At 38.6% G+C, this 18048-nt stretch overlaps 3 protein-coding genes across 6 annotated transcripts; 1 reads left to right on the top strand and 2 right to left on the bottom strand.

Moving 5' to 3' along the window:
• The first annotated feature begins 207 nt into the window (after positions 1-207).
• LOC127352424 (leptin) lies at positions 208-2437 on the top strand. Of its 2 annotated transcripts, none has more exons than XM_051380781.1 (3): positions 208-456; positions 1196-1395; positions 1484-2437. In XM_051380781.1, exons 1-3 carry the CDS (start codon positions 447-449, stop codon positions 1817-1819), a joined length of 546 nt encoding a protein of 181 aa, XP_051236741.1. In that variant the 5' UTR covers positions 208-446; the 3' UTR covers positions 1820-2437. The 2 variants fall into 2 exon arrangements, with proteins under 2 accessions (XP_051236741.1, XP_051236740.1); XM_051380780.1 differs by lacking the exon at positions 208-456 and adding an exon at positions 468-585.
• Positions 2438-2743: 306 nt separating this feature from the next.
• On the bottom strand, positions 2744-11060 carry rbm28 (RNA binding motif protein 28). Of its 3 annotated transcripts, none has more exons than XM_051380768.1 (20): positions 10701-11060; positions 10420-10566; positions 10203-10330; positions 10029-10104; positions 9820-9912; positions 9618-9689; positions 9421-9523; positions 9088-9329; positions 8902-8968; positions 8656-8765; positions 8500-8573; positions 8192-8327; positions 7564-7628; positions 7277-7435; positions 6900-7049; positions 6604-6678; positions 5996-6125; positions 5603-5741; positions 5102-5216; positions 2744-3208 (listed from the first exon to the last, which is right to left on the bottom strand). In XM_051380768.1, exons 1-20 carry the CDS (start codon positions 10816-10818, stop codon positions 3068-3070), a joined length of 2340 nt encoding a protein of 779 aa, XP_051236728.1. In that variant the 5' UTR covers positions 10819-11060; the 3' UTR covers positions 2744-3067. The 3 variants fall into 3 exon arrangements, with proteins under 3 accessions (XP_051236728.1, XP_051236730.1, XP_051236731.1); XM_051380770.1 differs by having other exon boundaries at positions 5603-5738; XM_051380771.1 differs by having other exon boundaries at positions 10203-10309.
• Positions 11061-11866: 806 nt separating this feature from the next.
• Positions 11867-16880, bottom strand: si:dkey-5i3.5 (uncharacterized protein LOC565091 homolog). The gene is made up of 4 exons (XM_051380779.1): positions 16602-16880; positions 15852-16124; positions 13687-13933; positions 11867-13527 (listed from the first exon to the last, which is right to left on the bottom strand). Exons 2-4 carry the CDS (start codon positions 16086-16088, stop codon positions 13166-13168), a joined length of 846 nt encoding a protein of 281 aa, XP_051236739.1. The 5' UTR covers positions 16089-16124; positions 16602-16880; the 3' UTR covers positions 11867-13165.
• Between the last annotated feature and the right edge of the window lie 1168 nt (positions 16881-18048).

Here is an 18048-nt window from a genome sequence, read left to right as displayed (position 1 = left end):
ACAGGATATGACATATATGGTATATTGGCATGTATCAGTCAAGCTGAAAAAGTTTTCTTGGCAGTCACAAAAAATAGAAAATAATTGTTATCTCCTATTAATCAGTAAACAATCTAAAGTTTACACTGGGCTATGAGGATGTTGCGTAAATGTGGATGTACTATGTCACAAAGCAGTACTTTACCAGATTTTCTTTTTTTTTTACAACAATTGATGAACTGCCTTCGAGCAAACATTTAACCCACTGCTGCTCCAGTCAGGTTGGTTAGAGGGAGCTGTGAGAGTAAACCATATTTTTAATTATCTTTACAACTATTTCTAAAGGGACAAAAGGCTTAAGCAGTTGCATACACGAAGAGTTTCTAACTTTTGATCCAAAAGTTTCTGTACCCTGTGACTCAAACGTGTCACTCTGCAGTTTCCACCAGGGGATTCAGAGGTATGAGATGGAGAGGGGTAAGTGAGGGGGTGGATGAGGGGAAACGGGGGGTCGGACAGAGGTGAGTAAGAGATGAGTCAACAGCCCTCCACTATAAGATATCCTGATGGAGCCTAACAGTGGCATACGCTCAGGCACCGGCAAAGGTAAGGTCAACTCTCCTCTCCATCTCATTCATTCAGGCTTCAACTCTTCCATGCTTGTTTCACTATCTGCGTTCTTAGAGACACTTGGTCTTCATTGTTTAAGTTGTTCAGTTAATAGGGATGTTTCAGTGTTGGATTTATTTATTTATTTGTATAAGTATTTGTTAAAGATGTCAGTGAAGCATTGCTTTTAGAGAAATTCTTGTTGGTTAAATACATTGCGTGCATTGTAGCTGAGGTTTTTATGATCTCCAGTCTATGCTCTGTGTTTATTTGTCACAGAGCATGTAGCAGAGATTTGGAAAACCGGGGGTTGAGAATAATCGTTTCAGCCAAAGTCAGTGATCTTTGTACCTGTTACACAGTCAGAAATTCACAGGTGTCTCTATCACAAATATTTGCTGCCATAATCAAACATACTGAGTAAATTACTGGAAGGAAGCTTGTTTGTATGTAGAAAAATGATGACATGCACGGGGAACTGAACTGAATGCTTGCTGTCTTGGTGAGCTGAGACAATGGTGACTGAGAGTGGAATAACTGCAAACAATATTAAAAGGGAAAGGGTAAACTATGTAATCTCTGATCATGTCCAATTTCATTTCCCCAGGGTCACCAGTGCTTTTCTTAATTCTGTACATCCGGGGAAATACTACAAATATGGACTCCACTCTGGCCATCCTATTTTCTATGTTGCAACTTTTAATTGTGAGCACGGCTGCTCCTCTGCCGGTGGAAGTCGTGAAGATGAAATCGAAAGTGAAATGGATGGCTGAACAGCTAGTGGTTAGGCTGAACAGAGATTTCCAGGTAACATTGTGTTTATTGTGACACAGAGTCTGAAGTGTTTACAAAGGTTGGTGTGTTTTTGACTGGACTTTTCCCTCTCTTGCCGTAGGTCCCTATTGGCCTGACACTCAGTCCACCTGCAGATGATCTGGATGGACTTTCCTCCATAGTGACAATCTTGGAGGGTTACAACAGCCTGATATCCAACTCCCTCGATGGGGTCTCTCAGGTCAAGGTTGACATCTCTTCGCTGACGGGATTCCTCAGTCAGTGGAGGCAAGAGCACTGCAGTGAGCAGCGGCCAAAGCTTTCAGTACCAGGGGTGCTGCAAGAGCTACAGAGACGGAAAACGTTCATTCACACCGTGAGCATCGAGGCTCTCATGAGAGTGAAGGAGTTCCTCAATCTGCTGCTGAAAAATCTAAATCATCTCAAGACTTGCTGAAAGACAGACATTCAATATTTTAAGTTGTTGGCCAGATTTCTGGACAAGATTTGCAAGTCTGCATCAGTGATGTCTGACTTTGCATTCTCCCCCTGGCTACGATGAACTTTTGCAATGTGTTTTGAAGGAAATGTATTCTTGAACATGAACTTATTTATATACACATGTATTTATTTATATATTTTAGTATTAGTAAAATATGTATTTGGTAACAAATGTTACAAAACACACTTTTCATCAGGATGTTTGCAGCAATAGCGTATGTTCAGCAGGAATGTTTATATGCAAACTGATTGACTGCTTCTGCCTCTGGGTGAAAAATATGGATCGATATATTAATTCAGTCATGAATCTGATGTGTAAGGTTGACTGCAGCCAGAGGAAATCACTGAGTCATCCCTGGAAATTCCTGAAAACCAGCTTGAAACCCAGAACAGTTATGTTTGTATGAGAATTAAAGATAACAGGAAGAACAGGAAGGGCAATATTTCAATGCAATATCATCAGCTCTTCCAAAATGGCTATTTATATCCGTAGATATTTTGTATATTTTTGTACAGTTGACACTATTTTTTTATAACTAATGGATTAAAACTATTAATAAATATTTAACAACAACATGTGTATAATATGAAAGTATGTCAGTGTTGTGTGAAGACTGAAAGATGAGGTGCAAAAGATCAGAATGAAGTAAAAACAGCTCGTACACAAAGTTAAAATATAACATCAGTTGTGGGTGGTCACCTCTTGCTACACTTGTACATTCAAGGTTTCTGAGTGGGAAGTGTTTATCCAGAGCTATCAGTTTAAGATCAACTCCTGATAAAAGTTAGCACTACCAAAACTGAAAGTAATTGCAACTGTTGCATCTGTGAATCTAACAAATGTGGATTTAAAACAAAGAGATAATGATTAACAATAAAATGCAAATGCAATGGTTTTAATATATTTTCATAAAAAGCCATGTACACGGGGGGGAAAAAATCTTACATTATTTAGTTTGTTTAGTAGTAAAAAACAAACACTGATTACAGAAATGCAGGAACGGGTAAGTGGCATTAAAGCTTCACACATGGACATTGTATACTGTACAACTGACACCGAACTATTGTACTTATTCTAAAACCTCTGGATGTCAAATGTGGAGAACCTCTGTTGCCATAAACACATTTATTCTCTCTCTCTTTCACACACACACACACACACACACACACACACACACACACACACACACACACACACACACAATTAACTATCAAACCACTTGTTTCTTTTCATGTTGGTGTTCTTGTCACCGCTGCCCATCAGTTTCTTTTTATATTGCTCCACCAGGTTGTCAAAACGGTCCCGATCCCTGCCCTTGAAATTCTTCTTTGCTGTGTTAGCCTTCTGGAAAAGAACAAAATAAGACACTCATAAAGTGTATCAGACCAACTCTGATAAAGTGCCACCAAACTAACAAATAAAATAAAAAAATGTAAGTCCAACGTAAAATGTGTGTAGCTGATGAACACTTTCTTGGCCTACAATGTACAGCATAATTCTCTCCTATTTATAGTGCCACTATTTGTCCCGACGGTGTAGTTAAAGATCTTACAGTTCTCTTTAAATTCCCCCCCAAACACCAGATTGTTGCTCAGTAGGTCATACTGTACCTCATAATATATAAAATGCCAACAGTATAAGTTATTTTTAAGTTCCCAGATTGTTTCCCTTTATTCCCCAACATCACATCTTGTTCACTTGTCCCTACATGTACGTATCAGAATGTACACTGTAAGTACAAGAAATTACATTGTACGTTGCAGGTGATACTCTAGTAAAATTTTTCAATTGCATCTCATAAAACAAAGAATGTTTCTTTCCACATTTTGTTCAATTTAGAAACAGCTGTTTGTGTTCACCAATGCTTATTATCCTTTTTTAATTTAATGAGCCACACTTAATGATGTGTGAAAATATTTCTTTGAAAAAGGCCCTTTAATGCAAAACAATACTGTTCTCCTCCTGCAAAGCACTCTCTATTTTCAGCTTTCCTGTGCTAACTTGTTGTTCCATGTTTAAAATTGTTACAGCCATTAGCTAACAGTCTGTACAGTTTATCACCAGTAATCTAAGCAAGTATGACAGAGTGATCAGGGTGTAAAACACAACAGAGCTTGCTACAAAGTAACTGTGGTGGCCAACAAACACTGACGTCCCTATAGTGTTGCAGTATGTCAAGTCCTGAGAGAGGATGTTTAGGGCTGATATTTGTGAGATTACAAAAAAATGTTTTACATGTTTTTGGTAAAACTTTCGACCAATATGTGCACTTAGTGAGATTTTACAGTTGAAAAATAAACCTGTTAGTGCTCTAACTTACAAGCGATTTAATGGAGACAATATTTCTTAAATGTTCTCAAAATATTTATTATTTTTTATATATGGTTATAAAATGCTGTACATAGTGCACATATATCTCTTATTCTTATTTTTCTATTTCTATTGCATCTTATATTTTTCTATTCTATTTTGATTGAATGTGTTTTTCCTTATCTATTGTGTTGTGTTGTTTCTTGAGCTACTGTAACAAGCGACTTTCCCCAATGTGGGAACAATAAAGTCTATCCTATCTTATCAGTTGAAAAATGTGCCAAAACCAATACAGCGATAAGCTCATTTTGGCCAAAATAAATCTGTCTGTACTACAAAGACGCCTAAACAGAATAGCAAGCCAGAAGAAACACCAGTTAAGTCACATGCTTATTTTCATTATTTTCATATTGTCAAAACCCCAGACTTTCAATATAATTACTTGTATCTTTTCCAAATTGTTTAATGCCTGGCTGAAATGCATGGCTCTGAAAAAAAGCTGATTAAATGTAATGTTCCAAAATAATATTACTACAAATTCACTTGGTGGCACCAAAGCATTAACAACTAAACAACTGAAAGACTTGTCTGTGCTGAATCTGATGCTTTTATCTACTCTATATGATAAAGAGATGCATGTCTTTACAATGTCAATATTGTTAAATCTTACAAACACTTCCTCCGCAGGTGAATTGGACCAGACTGCCAGCAGCAGCCAGTTAAAGGACTGTTTTGATTTAGTTTTGTAATGTTTTCAAGTAAGAGTCTTCTCAACTACATCTTAACTTCACAGACAGGAGCTTTTCTTGGAGCTGAAATCTGTCTTGATGTTTTTAGTAGTTTCTAATCAATCAGTGAGTAAATCAGTATATTTTGTGAATATGACTAAAGATTATAAACAAACATATACACAGAGTGTGTATTAACCTGGTTTCTGGGCTGTGTGGGCTTTTCCATCTGTCGTCTTTGATGCTCCTTCCTGTTGGATCCAGCCCTTGCTTGTTTGGGTGGTGGAGCCTGTGGCTTTCCTTTGTCACGCATTCTGCAAAAGACACGTATTCACAATCTGTTGAGTCATAGTCAATTGTGTCATATGGGTTTTTCTAAGGATTACCCAATGTTTTCAAACTTTTTTTTTTAAATTGTTTTGGGTTTTATTAGACAGGAGCAGCTGAAGATAAACTGGAAAGGGCCACTGGTTGGAATCAAACTCACAGAGGATGCTGCCTTTGTACATTGAGCACACACTCAAAGTGACCAGCTACCAGGGCGCCCCCTTTTCATGTATATCTAACAGAGAAGCAGATTTTCTACTATGTTTTGCAACTGCTAATTTACCCATATAAGTTTGTGAATTCTCCAGTCAAGATGTATCTGCTTAAGCACTGAGTGACATACAGTGCATTGTAAAGGTAATAAAAACTGTACCTGATCTTAGGTCCACGATGGGAGGGCAAAGCTAGAACCGTCCTCCGTTTCTTTCCGTTCTCCAAATTTACATGCTCAACCTCAGGTCTGGTCTGGAAGCCAAAGTATTTGTTTTGCCTCTGGCTTTGAGGAGGAGCTGCTGAACACAGAAAAGTGGACAGAGAAAAACAAAAGGAGTTAAAAAAAAAAGAATAACAGCAAAAATAAAAAGGCCAAGTTTAGACTTTAATTTCATGTTATAACCAACGGCAATACAGTTTCTCAACAGCATTAGTGTGCTGTGCTGTATGTGTGCTTCATGTTTTTCATCACTTATAAGCCGATCTGCACCAACTAATGTTCTCTCAACTTGACAAAGACTGAAAGAACATAAATACAGAAATATTTTCACACCTCTCTCCTTTCCTGCCTGCTCTGCTGAGGACTGTGCTTTATTTCCACCTTTCCATGGTCCTTTTCCATGTTGGGCAGTCTGGGACTGAGGTTTCGCTCCTCCTTTAAAAGACTGATTTCTGGAAAACTCCTGCAAAAATATCAACCTAGGGTTACTTTCCATTTAGAATTAAAAAAACATTGTTTTAATTTAAAGGACCAGTGTGTAAGATTTAGTGGCATCTAGTGGTGTAACAATGCCTATGCCTCAAACTATTGTTCCAAGTATGAAGCATAAAGTATGGTGGCTGCGAAACCCACGATTAAGACGAAAGGCTCTATCTAGAGCCAGTGTTTGGTTTATCTGTTTCGGGCTACTGTAAAAATACGGCAGTTCAACACGGTGGCCTAACAGGAAGAGGACCTGCTCTCCCTGTAGATAAAACCAGCTCATTCTAAGGTAACGAAAACAAAGCAAATCTTATTTTCAAGTGATTACACACTAATAAAAACATACCTATGAATATTACATTCCATTTCTTCCAATAAATTCTCCGAAATGTTACACACTGGACCTTTAAAATGGGGGAACTAAGATGCAACTATCGCACAGATTGATAGAAACACACCTTATTTTTTTGTTGTCGCATTTCTTTTATTTTGAGTTTTCTTGAATCCTCCAGGGAGAACTCAACAATAGGTCTCTGCAGGAAGACATAAAATGCATAGTTAGTAGTAGTTCCACACAAACACTTGAGTGCTAGTGGACCAGTAAAAGAAATATATAAATATTTTTGATATAATCCAGTGTACCAAACCAAATAAACACCACAATGTTAAATTTTAAAGTTCTAAGGGTAAATAAATAAAATAGCAAGACAGAAAAAACACACTTATAACGAAGTACTCCATTGCAAAAATGTACCTTGTTTGAGCCAAAGATGTCGGGGTTGTTGTTAAGGTAACGAAGGGTGCTGAGAGCGTGTTCGTGTTCCTGGAACTGGACAAAGCCGTAACCTAACGATTGTCCCATAACCTGACCCTTCTCTGGCTTCCTGTCATACATCACCCGACACTGACAGGAGAAATTGGGAGTCACACACACAAACAGCATGAATAAGAATGACAACACCACCCTCTACTGGGCAGACAGGAATATTTTTTTTATTCTATGACAGCCTGCCATTGATAAATACTACTCACACCAAACTGTTTCCAAGAATGTTTTACAAAGCAGCCAATGAATTATAATGATTATGTTATATGATCCTGCCATATTTAAAAAAATTACTTGTTTCTCACCTCTGGGATCCTGATTCTCTTGTCCCCTTTTACTGCTTGGCAGCAGAGTTCTCTGAGTTGTTTATCTCCCACTGACTTGGGCAGGTTATGGACACACAGACGAGTCTTTGACACATACACACCTATGTCTCGTAGCTTGGCCCTCTTTACTTCTTCAAACTAAGGAAAATGGACGACACCAAATATACATGTCAACATTAAATGGTAAATGTAAGATCAACTATTATGCATTAAAAATGGTCCTCCAGGTAGAAACATCTAAAATGGTAAATGAAAAATGAACTCACTCTGGTTCTTTTGATCATGTCTGTTTCAGACACACCCTCTGCAGCCTTGGTTCCAGCACGGATCACTGAGTGTTGCAGTCAGAAGAGAATACATAAAGCATATGAACAGATTTAGAAGTAATTTTAATACTTTAATAGGGATGTCATAAGACAGACTTAGCTTTCTTTTGTAGTTGTTAACACACTAAATTATTCAAGGCATTATCTTGTTTACTGCCTCTTCATACAACTGCATCATGATAGAAGTCTCACTTTGAGATATGTTGGTTCATGGTATTCATGTGTAATTTTATGAGAATCAGAATTGGCAATTTACCTACTTGGCAATTTATTGCCAAGTAGGTTTCAGAAAGAATTAACCATGGTATATTGGTACATAACAATAAACACAGAACAAGAAAAATATAAATAAACAGGTAAACAAGTACTGCAAGTCTGGAAGCAGTACAGTTTGTGTAGGATGGGTAGGGGGTTAGGTTCCTTATAAATCTGCATGAAGCACTACCTTTAATATATTGACAGTGTATCAACTTTAAGGTTTAAGATAAGGAGCACTAGGAGAGCTGAGTAAGATAACAAATTGGTGGTAAAGAAGGAGAAAAGAATAGCATGAAATGGGTTTACTCACATCCCTCTCTGGCCAGGTAGAGGTTCCTGGTGCCCGTTTGTACTTTCACCTTGTCGACTTTCAGCTTGGCGGCATCTTCTCTGGTCACTGCTGCCGCAATCAACAGCTTTCTGCCATCGACACGAATCCCACCGCTCTGTGTCAAATAACCCAACATTGCAACAAGGTAGCAACATCAATCCATTGCACAACGCAGGACAACAGATAATGCCATCCCATTTAAAAGGTAGATATAGGTCATTAACTAATTAACTATAACCCTTATAGTTTATTATTCAGAAATGAATGCATATAAGATTGAATATTACCTCCGCCTCATCCTGTGCTACAGCGATGCATTTGTCTGCAGCTTCCTTAGTCTTAAACTGAGCAAATGCAACACCTGGCAAAATAAATAAAAATGTCAATCAACCCATATTCTCAAACAGAGAGAGGAGTTTTTCACTCAATCACAGCTTACTGACCTTTTGAATGTTCTGTGTCCGGGTGGATACAAATCTTTACGTAGTTAAGTTCGCCATACTGTAGGAGAACTTCCTCAAGACCCTCTTCATCTGTGTCAAAGGACAGGTTCCTAAATTTGACAGGGGTACGATGAACAAAGATGGTGTTAAGATTATGGTGTAGATTACTTGAGGATGGAGAAATAGGGGTTGCGCTAAGATAAATGAAGGCAGGTTTAAGATAAAGAAGTGAGAGGAACTGCAAACCTGATGAAAATTGTTCTGCCCTCTTTCACATCTGAAGGGAGAGGTTTCCTTGGGGCTTTCTTTCGAGCTAAAAGTAGAGATAAAATATTTAGTAGCAGACAAGCGGTGTCAAAAACAACATTTCTATGACAGAAAATATTTGCATTACAGGCAAAAATATGAAAAACCCAAGCAGAGAATTTATACCTGATTCATCCTCTTCGTCGTCCTCATCCTCCTCACTCTCATCTTCAGCATTTGAATCGAGGCTACTCTTATCATCATCGCGTTCATCTTCTCCCTCCTGAGACATATCCTCCTCCTCCTCTTCTTCTTCTTGATCATCATCATCATCATCATCATCATCATCATCACCCTCCTCCTCCTCCTCACTATCATCTTCATCATCTGATTCTTCCACCTGCTGTACAGCTGGTTTGGCAGTGACTCTGTGGACAGAAAAGTACAAAAGTAACCAGTAAGGTAACCAGTTTTTAAATCACCTAGTGGAATTTAAACAGACATGTTTGGAGTTCATACTTCTTCTTCTCGGGTGCTGCTTGCGTCTTTTCTTCATCCTCCTCATCAGTGTCGCTCTCTGTGTCTGACTGTTTTGCTGTTTCCTCCACGGTATTCTTAGTTCCTATTAGGTAAACAAAACAGTGTTAATGACTACCACCTTTAATGATTATTATTGTACATGGTATTATTATTATTATTATTATTATAATAATGACCTGCACTTGGGGATGGCTGTGTGGCAATGAACTGGTCCTTAGCCACAGCCCAGTCGACTGCTACCTGCCGTCCTGTGAATGAAACAATAATGTTTAAAAACACAGTCACGTGATAGAAATAAAAGATAATTTCCCAAAGTAAGAGGTCAACAACGAACAGAACCTATCACACAACAGCAATGTAAATGTCTCACTCACTGACCTTTTATCTCCTTCAGGTTCAGAGCATTAAGTGCTTTCGCTGCCTCAGACACATTTTTAAACATGACAAACGCAAATCCTCGCATCTTCCCATCTATACAGAGAACGAAAAAAATAAACATCATGAGAAAATAATGAATCAACTTACACAGCGGTCAGATAGCAATTCAATCTGGCTTATTTGCACTATCAACTTTTTTTTTTTTTTACCAGGTTTGAGGGGGATTTTGGCCTCAAGAACTGTTCCAAACTTGGCACAAACTTGCTTCAGGTCATCTTCGGAGCACTGTAACACAAGAAATGTCATGTGCTACAGGTCAAGCAACAAGCATACTACTTTAACAGTAAATATGTATCCAAAATGTATTTAATAACATACTGTACCTTAAAACTAAGGTTCCTTATGATGAGTCTGGCTTTCATTTGGACTTTCCTGAAGCCTTTGGGTTTCTTCTCACTCTCCTTTGGTGCTGCAGCTGGCTCTTTAGGTGCTGCAGCTGGCTCTTTAGGTGCTATGAAAGACATGAGGCAAGGTTATCAAGAAGACATGGTCCAAGAGCTAGTTTTAAAAACATGGCTTTATATCTACATACACACACACCTGTTTTCTTTTTGTCTTTTATTTTCTTCTTTGCCACTGACAGAGAAAGCTTCTTTCCGTCGTATTCTTTTATTTCTTTCATGGCTCGCTGTGCATCTTCCTCCATGGAGTATGTGACATAGCCAAATCCCCGACATGTCTCTGTTCCTGGTTTATAAATACGAATGTGTTATTCATGTTCACATTTATGTTTTATGACAATTAAGTAAAGTGTCTTAGTTCCAGTCTTATATTTGCTAAAAAAAATTTTTAAAAAACACACACACACACAGCAACCTCACCTTTCTCTCTGACCACGAAGCATTGCTTCACCGGACCAATTTCAGAGAATATTTCGGTTAAGCGTTCATTTGAAGCTGAAGCTGGTAGAGAACCAACGAATATGGTCTGCGCTGGCATGGCTGTGTGCTGCCCGGCTAACGCAACGTTAGTTCGCTAATATGAGCTCCTCGGCCTCGGTAACGACAGTCTAACTCACAAACGGGTGTCTATTGTTAACAGTTCAGCACTGGAAGTTATTGTCGAACCGCTAGATATCACACGAATGCGTGCTATAGAAGTATTAAAGTTTACCACCACTAGCTTTTTTAGATTAAGTCGCATGTTTACATCTGTGGGCCGCCATCTTGGAAAGTTAATGGAAATGGTTCTCAAGCGCACATGGAGAAAGCTGGTCCGTACCGCCGCCTAGCGTCCTGGAGGTTTACATGTTGTTTGTTTGAGATAGATAGATGTATAACAAACCACTTCAAGTTAGTTTTATTTATCTGTATATATACTGTTTATTTCTAATGGGAGAAAAAAAACTAAAAAAAAAATTCTTCTGTTTATGTAAATTTTAGTTGTTTGTATTTGGCAATGTTTCCCACTCTGTTTCCAATCCCAATAGAGCGAAGAATTTAATGAAATAGATGAGAAACAAGTAAAATTAAAAGGACAAATTATATTCAATAACTAAAGTGAGAGTCAAATATAAAAATATAGAAGATAATCGAATAAATAAAATGCAATAAATAAATGTACAAGTGCAGGTGAGCAGTCTGACCTTATCATGTGAGAAAGGGAAGTAAGGCTTTACTGTCAGAGGACTCAGACACACAGCGAACTGTTGAACAGGGTGATGGCACTCTTTATTTATTAGCTACAGACTCTGTTCTGCAGTTACCAACAATTTTTGGATGTGTCCTCTAATTTCCTCTTTAAAAGGAAGTAATCAGGCACACAAACACAATGCTTTAGATTGCCACTTTAGCACACACAACATACACCGATCAGCCAATATATGACCACCTGGGCACCCTGGTGGTCAAAATGTGATGCAGCCCCATACACGATAAACTGTGATGCTCTGTGTGTTCTGACACCTTTCTATCAGAACCAGCATGAACTGTTTCAGCAATTTCCTATAAACAAGTTAAAAAAAAAAAAAAAACCAACAGACCTCAAACACGATCTCTTTACATTTATTTGCAAACCACACACAAGGATAGAGACATGTAACATGTAAACAAAAAATGTTTTCATTATAATTGCACAAATCAAACCATTGTTCAAGTTATGAGACACAGAACTTACAGTATTAGAGGCACTATTTAGCAGACATTAACAGTTTTCAAGTTGAAGTCGTTACCCCCTTAATGTTTTGGTAGATTGTGAAAGCACCATTCATTTGTACAGATTTACCACTTCGGTTTATTATGCCATCCGTCTCAAGAATATTATCATATAGTGTTAGCACCATCTACAAACACCATCTACAAACACCAACATGGTGGAATTTCTAGTGGAAGAAGAAATATTCTTCTAAGCACTGGCAGACCCTCAAAAGAATCAATGGTCCCTCGAGATGTTTGAGATGAAATTATTTTGTCTCAGACATAATAGAAAATACTGCATTCAATGATAGACACTGGCTGGTTTCACAAGTAACATGTCAAATTTCATTGCCCTGTGTTCGCTGTCACAGTCAACTTATATATATATATATATATATATATATATATATAGACAGCAAATGTACAATATTTTATGAACATAATGTAATGTTAACTGTACTAAATAGAAATTAGAAGCAGCAAGATTTACATGTGGCGATTTGTGGCGCAATAAAAACCATGATAAAACACAGTTAATATTGGTAGAGCTAGTATCAACTAAATCTCTGCAACTGGCAAGAGATTTGGAATTGAACACCTTGGAGGTGTTTTCTTTTTCAAACTTGAAGCATCTGTATTCTCACTCCAAGATAACAAGGGGGGTGCATTTAGATATAAATTAGACAATGGGACTCTGTGTGTCCGAGCTCAGACAAATTGATTTCCAAGCTTACCAGGAACTCCAGTGTTATCTGTTTTACATATCTGTACCGAGTCATACAACTAGTATATATATATATCTGTGTGTGTATGTGCATGTGTGTGTGTGTGTTTAAGGGATAATGCAAAACGAGATGTCTATTACCAGGAACTAATGAGGCCAGAAATGTATATATGTGTGTGTGTGTGTGTTTGCATATCTGTAAAATGCAAATGAACAACAGTATTCAACACATTTGCTTTGGAAACTGTGGTCTGGGGCCAGCTACAGTGTTTGGAGAATGTAGTCCAACCGAGATCAGACATGTGTTCTTTTAATGTTTAAATTACATAATTAAATAAATAGATTTTCCCAAAACAAGCATTTTAGTTTAAACACAGAAAACAAGAAAAGTCAAGCTAACATGTCACTATGTTTTAATAAAACCATCTCACATCTTGGCCTTCAGTGGGACGATGCTGAGTGAGTGTAAGAACATGTCTAGGGTGGTCAGATAGTCTTGTCGGTGCCTCTTTAGGTGACCTGCGTGTGTTGATTCCTCCCACTTCTTCGCTGTGACGTCCATTCCGCGCTTCCGCCATAGATCAATCACTTCCTCCATAGCTCGTGGGTCGCTCATTGCATCGTTCTCACAAAAAAAGAACAGTGCAGGAGCGGTGACGGGAGTGTTCCAAAACACCTCAATGCCCTTGTTGAAGTAGTCCACCGTTTGGCGTCTGAATATTCCAAAGTACAACAGGCTTATTTGTTTTACCAGTGTCTCCCAACGTGGAAATACAGTCTTACCAAGACCTGGGCATAAAGGAGAAAACTTCATTATTTTGCACTTTAAAGCATTGTCTCCTATTCATACATGGATCATTTCATGGATAAATATACATATTTGGATTGTGCATTAATGGATACTAATGAAATTATTTAATGACTGTGTTATGTTAATACTGAACTGACCTATGGCCATGTTCTCCAAAGAGCCCACCACCAAGCTATCGAAGACTTGGCCTTTGATCCTCTGTATGAGCGCCTGATATTTCTGCGTGTCCTGAGACACATGTACCAGCAGCTGAGAAAATGTGTAGCCACCGATAGAGAAGGCATGGACGAGCAGTGGGCGAGAGACAAAACGTTTGCTCTGGAGCAACTCCAGCAACCTCTTTCCATGTTCCATACCCCAGCGAGGCCACAGGAACTCTTGGACCTTGTGTAAAACAAACAGTACAAACAACATTTGAGAATCACTTTTTGACACTAGGAAGTTTAGGAATGTGTAGAGCACAGTATATCTATTGCTAAAATAAATAAAGAAGTAGTAGGAGAATATCTGGTAATACATATTATTATTAATAGGTAAAGACCTTGGCTAACAAACTAATATTCAACCTGGATTTTGATGCTCTTCTCCTGACTTTGATATCAACTGTATGAATGAGGAGAAGAAAAAAAGTGTGTCCAACATCTCCTTCAGGCTCGACAGGAGAGAAACTCTGGGTTTAATAAGAAAACCTGCCAGAGAACAAGGCTACAGCGTTAACAGTTAGTGGAATTGCCAACAATAGCTGCTATTAAAGCTGCAGTTCTAACTCCTCCTCAGGCTTGTCCTCAACTGCCTTACAACTTCAACAACAAATAATCCTTTATATGAACCTTTGTACCACTGATGGTTACACTGTACGTCTTATCTGTTCTTGTGTGTGTGTGTGTGTGGGCTGTGTCAGGGCAGATGTCTGTTGTGGTGAGTGGGATACGGGTGATGTCTAAACATGAGTGTGAAAAGTTGTGACAAAAGAAAAGTCGTTTCTACATGCATGGATGATATACATTTCTATTCTACATACATGTATGTATACACTATATTAGCAAAATAATATACAAATGATATGTACTTTTCCTACATCTAAGAATACACTTAGTGAAAGAGCAGCCACAGCTATGTTGTTAAAGGTCCAGTGTGTAACATTTAGAAGGATCTATTGGCAGTAATGGAATATAATATTTATAGGTATGTCTTCATTAATGTACAATCACCTGAATATACAAATCCTTGTGTTTTTGTTACCTGAGCTGTTTTTATCTACGTAAGCCAAAGGTCCCCTTCCATGGACTCCACCATTGTTAATCATCTCTGCAGTAGCCCAGAACAGATAAACCAATAACAGGCTGTAGAAAGGGCCTTTCAGACCACTGTAGTTTATCCTACACCAGTGATTCCCAACCTTTTTTCTTAAGGGACCCCTTTTCTGTCATTGAGTAAACTGACGACCCCAGACTGAGTGACATATTTTGTGGATAGTTCACATTATATTAAAAAAACTATACAATTAACATTCTGAGCAGATTAATTCCGGTCCCCATTGTTCTATTGATCTATTTAACTTCTAATGCAGGATGAGGCTGTTTATCAGAGAGTGAAAGCTCTGTGAATACAGCTTGTGTTCAGGTCTTCAAAGATTATATAAACTTAAATAATAATCTGAACTTTTTTTTTCTTACTTTACATTCATTTTTAAAATGAAATGAACCAAATGCTGAGATATAGACCTACTGTGTGTATTTTTTTGTAAGTCAAGTCCAAGCAACCCCTCATGTAGCTTTGGTGGCAACAGTGGCCCATAGAGACTTCTGCCAGCCGAACCGGCTAACTTCTGGTTTAGCCCTCCAATCGATTGAAATCTTCTTCACTTTAAAAATGTTATCGGACGAAATGGATCTGATTCTGAATGTGAAACAAGTCATTTCCCCAAGTTTGTGACACCGTTTTACAGCCACTTCTTTCAAAATGTAATCTTATGGGTAAAATGTTTTGGCCCAGTGTGCATCATGTGATGGACGTCATTGCTGTAATCAGACAATGTGAAACTGGCTTTAAAGGAACCACTGTTTTACACACTTCACAGCCTGTTCTCATTCCCAGGTCATCAAATCTGCACAATCTACCCACTAGATGCAACTAAATCCTACACACTGGTCTAAATCATAACAAAACAAGTTTTAAGTATGTTTAATTTGAACATATAACAGTTCTATGTGGTAGATAAAACAAAACACTGACTATAATCAATATCAACTTTAATGTGTACTTTGCAAATATCGGGGTCACAGATGTATATTTCCCTTACCTCACTCTCTACTACAAGCACGTCAAAGCCAGTGCGGAAGTAGATTTCACAATACTTGGCCAGAGCTTGGGGTCGGGAACCAAGCCATGGCAGCATCAGCAAAAGAGGTTTCTGTTCCTCGGAGACTGGGGGCTGACATCCCGAGGCTGGAGATGCTACTTCATTAACGTAGAAAGTGACATTCTTGCTGAGGCGGTGGGCAGTAACGCCTCTGCTCACGACTGTCCTGCCCAACATAGGAGCTGCTTTCAGGCTTTCCAGTGAGGAGATTCGCTACAGAGGAGTAGCAAACAAGGAGACACAAATAGACAAAATGACAACGAGAAATTAGCGAGCAACATTACCAAACTTTCCCTCTCAAACCATTTTAACCTAACAATCCCAAACGCTGCGTATTCCTTACTGTTTCAGGGCTAACCAGAGAGTTAAAGTTAACCCTACCGTTGCATTAAACTCATCACCTAACGCTAAGCTAACACTACCCAAGTTAACGCTATAGCGTTAGCAGTGTGTTAAAAACACCAACTCAAGTTATCGATAAGTATAAACCTGACGTTAAACATGCACATATTGCCACAATTAAATAAATTATCTGTTGGTTAATCTTAACTTGACTCAATTTGTGTTACTAAGAATGGTCACATTGCTCTCTGAGATAACGTTACGCCTTAGCTGAGTTACGTAAAGTTACGGCCACCGTTTGTAGCGGTATTTCCCTCACTGTGTTCTGGATGAGTTAGCGATACTAACCTTCTTTCAACCGTGTGCCAGTGATGCTTTAATGAACAAGGGGGGCTTTTCCGACGCACATTGTTGCCAGCCGTGTAACGTTAAAGGTTAACTCGCTACAAATCGTATGTCAACAAAGTCAGTCTCTTTCCGATATCGAGGCGAATATCGACCTTGTTTCTTCTCCTCCCTCTTCATCTAACCAGTGTGCTTTCTTCAGCTGGCTGTAAGTCGCATCTCAGACGGAACTGCTGCCCTCCGTCGGAAAGAGAAACTCCTCCGCCATCCAACTGTACTAAAACAATACCAGTCTAACCAGTTTAACCAGTAATATAAGCGATGACACATTTATTACTGTACATACAGTGGTAGGGACAAGTTCCCTCTCGGCTCCTTCACACAATGCGGTGAATTAAGCTTTTATATTTGTGTGGCCACATTCATCATTCAACATTTTTCTCAAGTGGATAAAATATAATCATAACAAAAACTTTTTTTTAAAGAATCTTTATTGAGTTATTGAGACAGGTTAAAACAGAAGAGCCCATACAAACATAAAATACTGTACACAGACCAGTGGCCTGAAAGAGCTGAATGGTAAAGTGCCTTTATAGATTCAAGCTTATTAAATGTTAAATATGTACCAATGGAGGGTCAGACCCAGTCCAAAGGTCAGTCAGTAAGTGTCACTGTCAATAACAGTTTGGTTTATAGTCATGGTGCATCTGGTTTTCCACAGTTTGTCACATACAAAGCTGATTATTTGTGTGACATTAGCTTTTTTTGACCAGTATTCACCTTTTCACTCCCTTTATATTATATGCAAAGACATACACATGTAGTTACATCTATCTAATCCACGCCACCGGGCCCACGGCTTGTTTTTTATCCTCTTAACTTGTGCGCAGCTTTGTTTCTCTATCTTGTCCTGACTGTCCACATTCCCAGCTGGACCCCCAGTCCCTGCTGACTTTGTCTTGTTTGTAGGATGACTTGTCTAAACAGAAACCAGTTGCCCACTGAATTAGGATAGCAAGTGTGAGGCGGCAATAATTTGGCCATGTCCCTCACTGAGCTCATATGTTTGGCCTGTCATTGTTCCTTTCCAGTCCCTTTAGTTACGGCTGGATTGGTGCTTTCCTGTGTCCTCATCAGACAGCGGGTTAACCACACCCCTCGGGAAGTTCCTATCCTCACCACTGACTGATCTGAAATAGCCATCGCTTTGTTTATGTCAGTCTGAATGCAAAGGTGTTTTTGTTATCCTGCAAGGAGAAGTTTGTGCAGAGGCATGATTAGGAGGTAGCTGGTAAACTGTGCTCCTAATTACTGGCTGTGGTATGTGCTGTCTTTGTTTTGTGCTAAATATGTGGTTGGCAGATTTGTTTGGCATTCAGTTTGAGCCGTATTTATCAATAGTTTTTCTTTTTTTGGATGGAAGAAGAATTGCGTGCACTTGGCAGAATGC

This window comes from Dicentrarchus labrax, unplaced genomic scaffold, assembly GCF_905237075.1.
Source record: "Dicentrarchus labrax unplaced genomic scaffold, dlabrax2021, whole genome shotgun sequence".
Lineage (NCBI taxonomy): Eukaryota > Metazoa > Chordata > Actinopteri > Moronidae > Dicentrarchus > Dicentrarchus labrax.
Note: the sequence above shows the minus strand (reverse complement) of the source record. Positions and strands in the feature narration are given on the sequence as shown.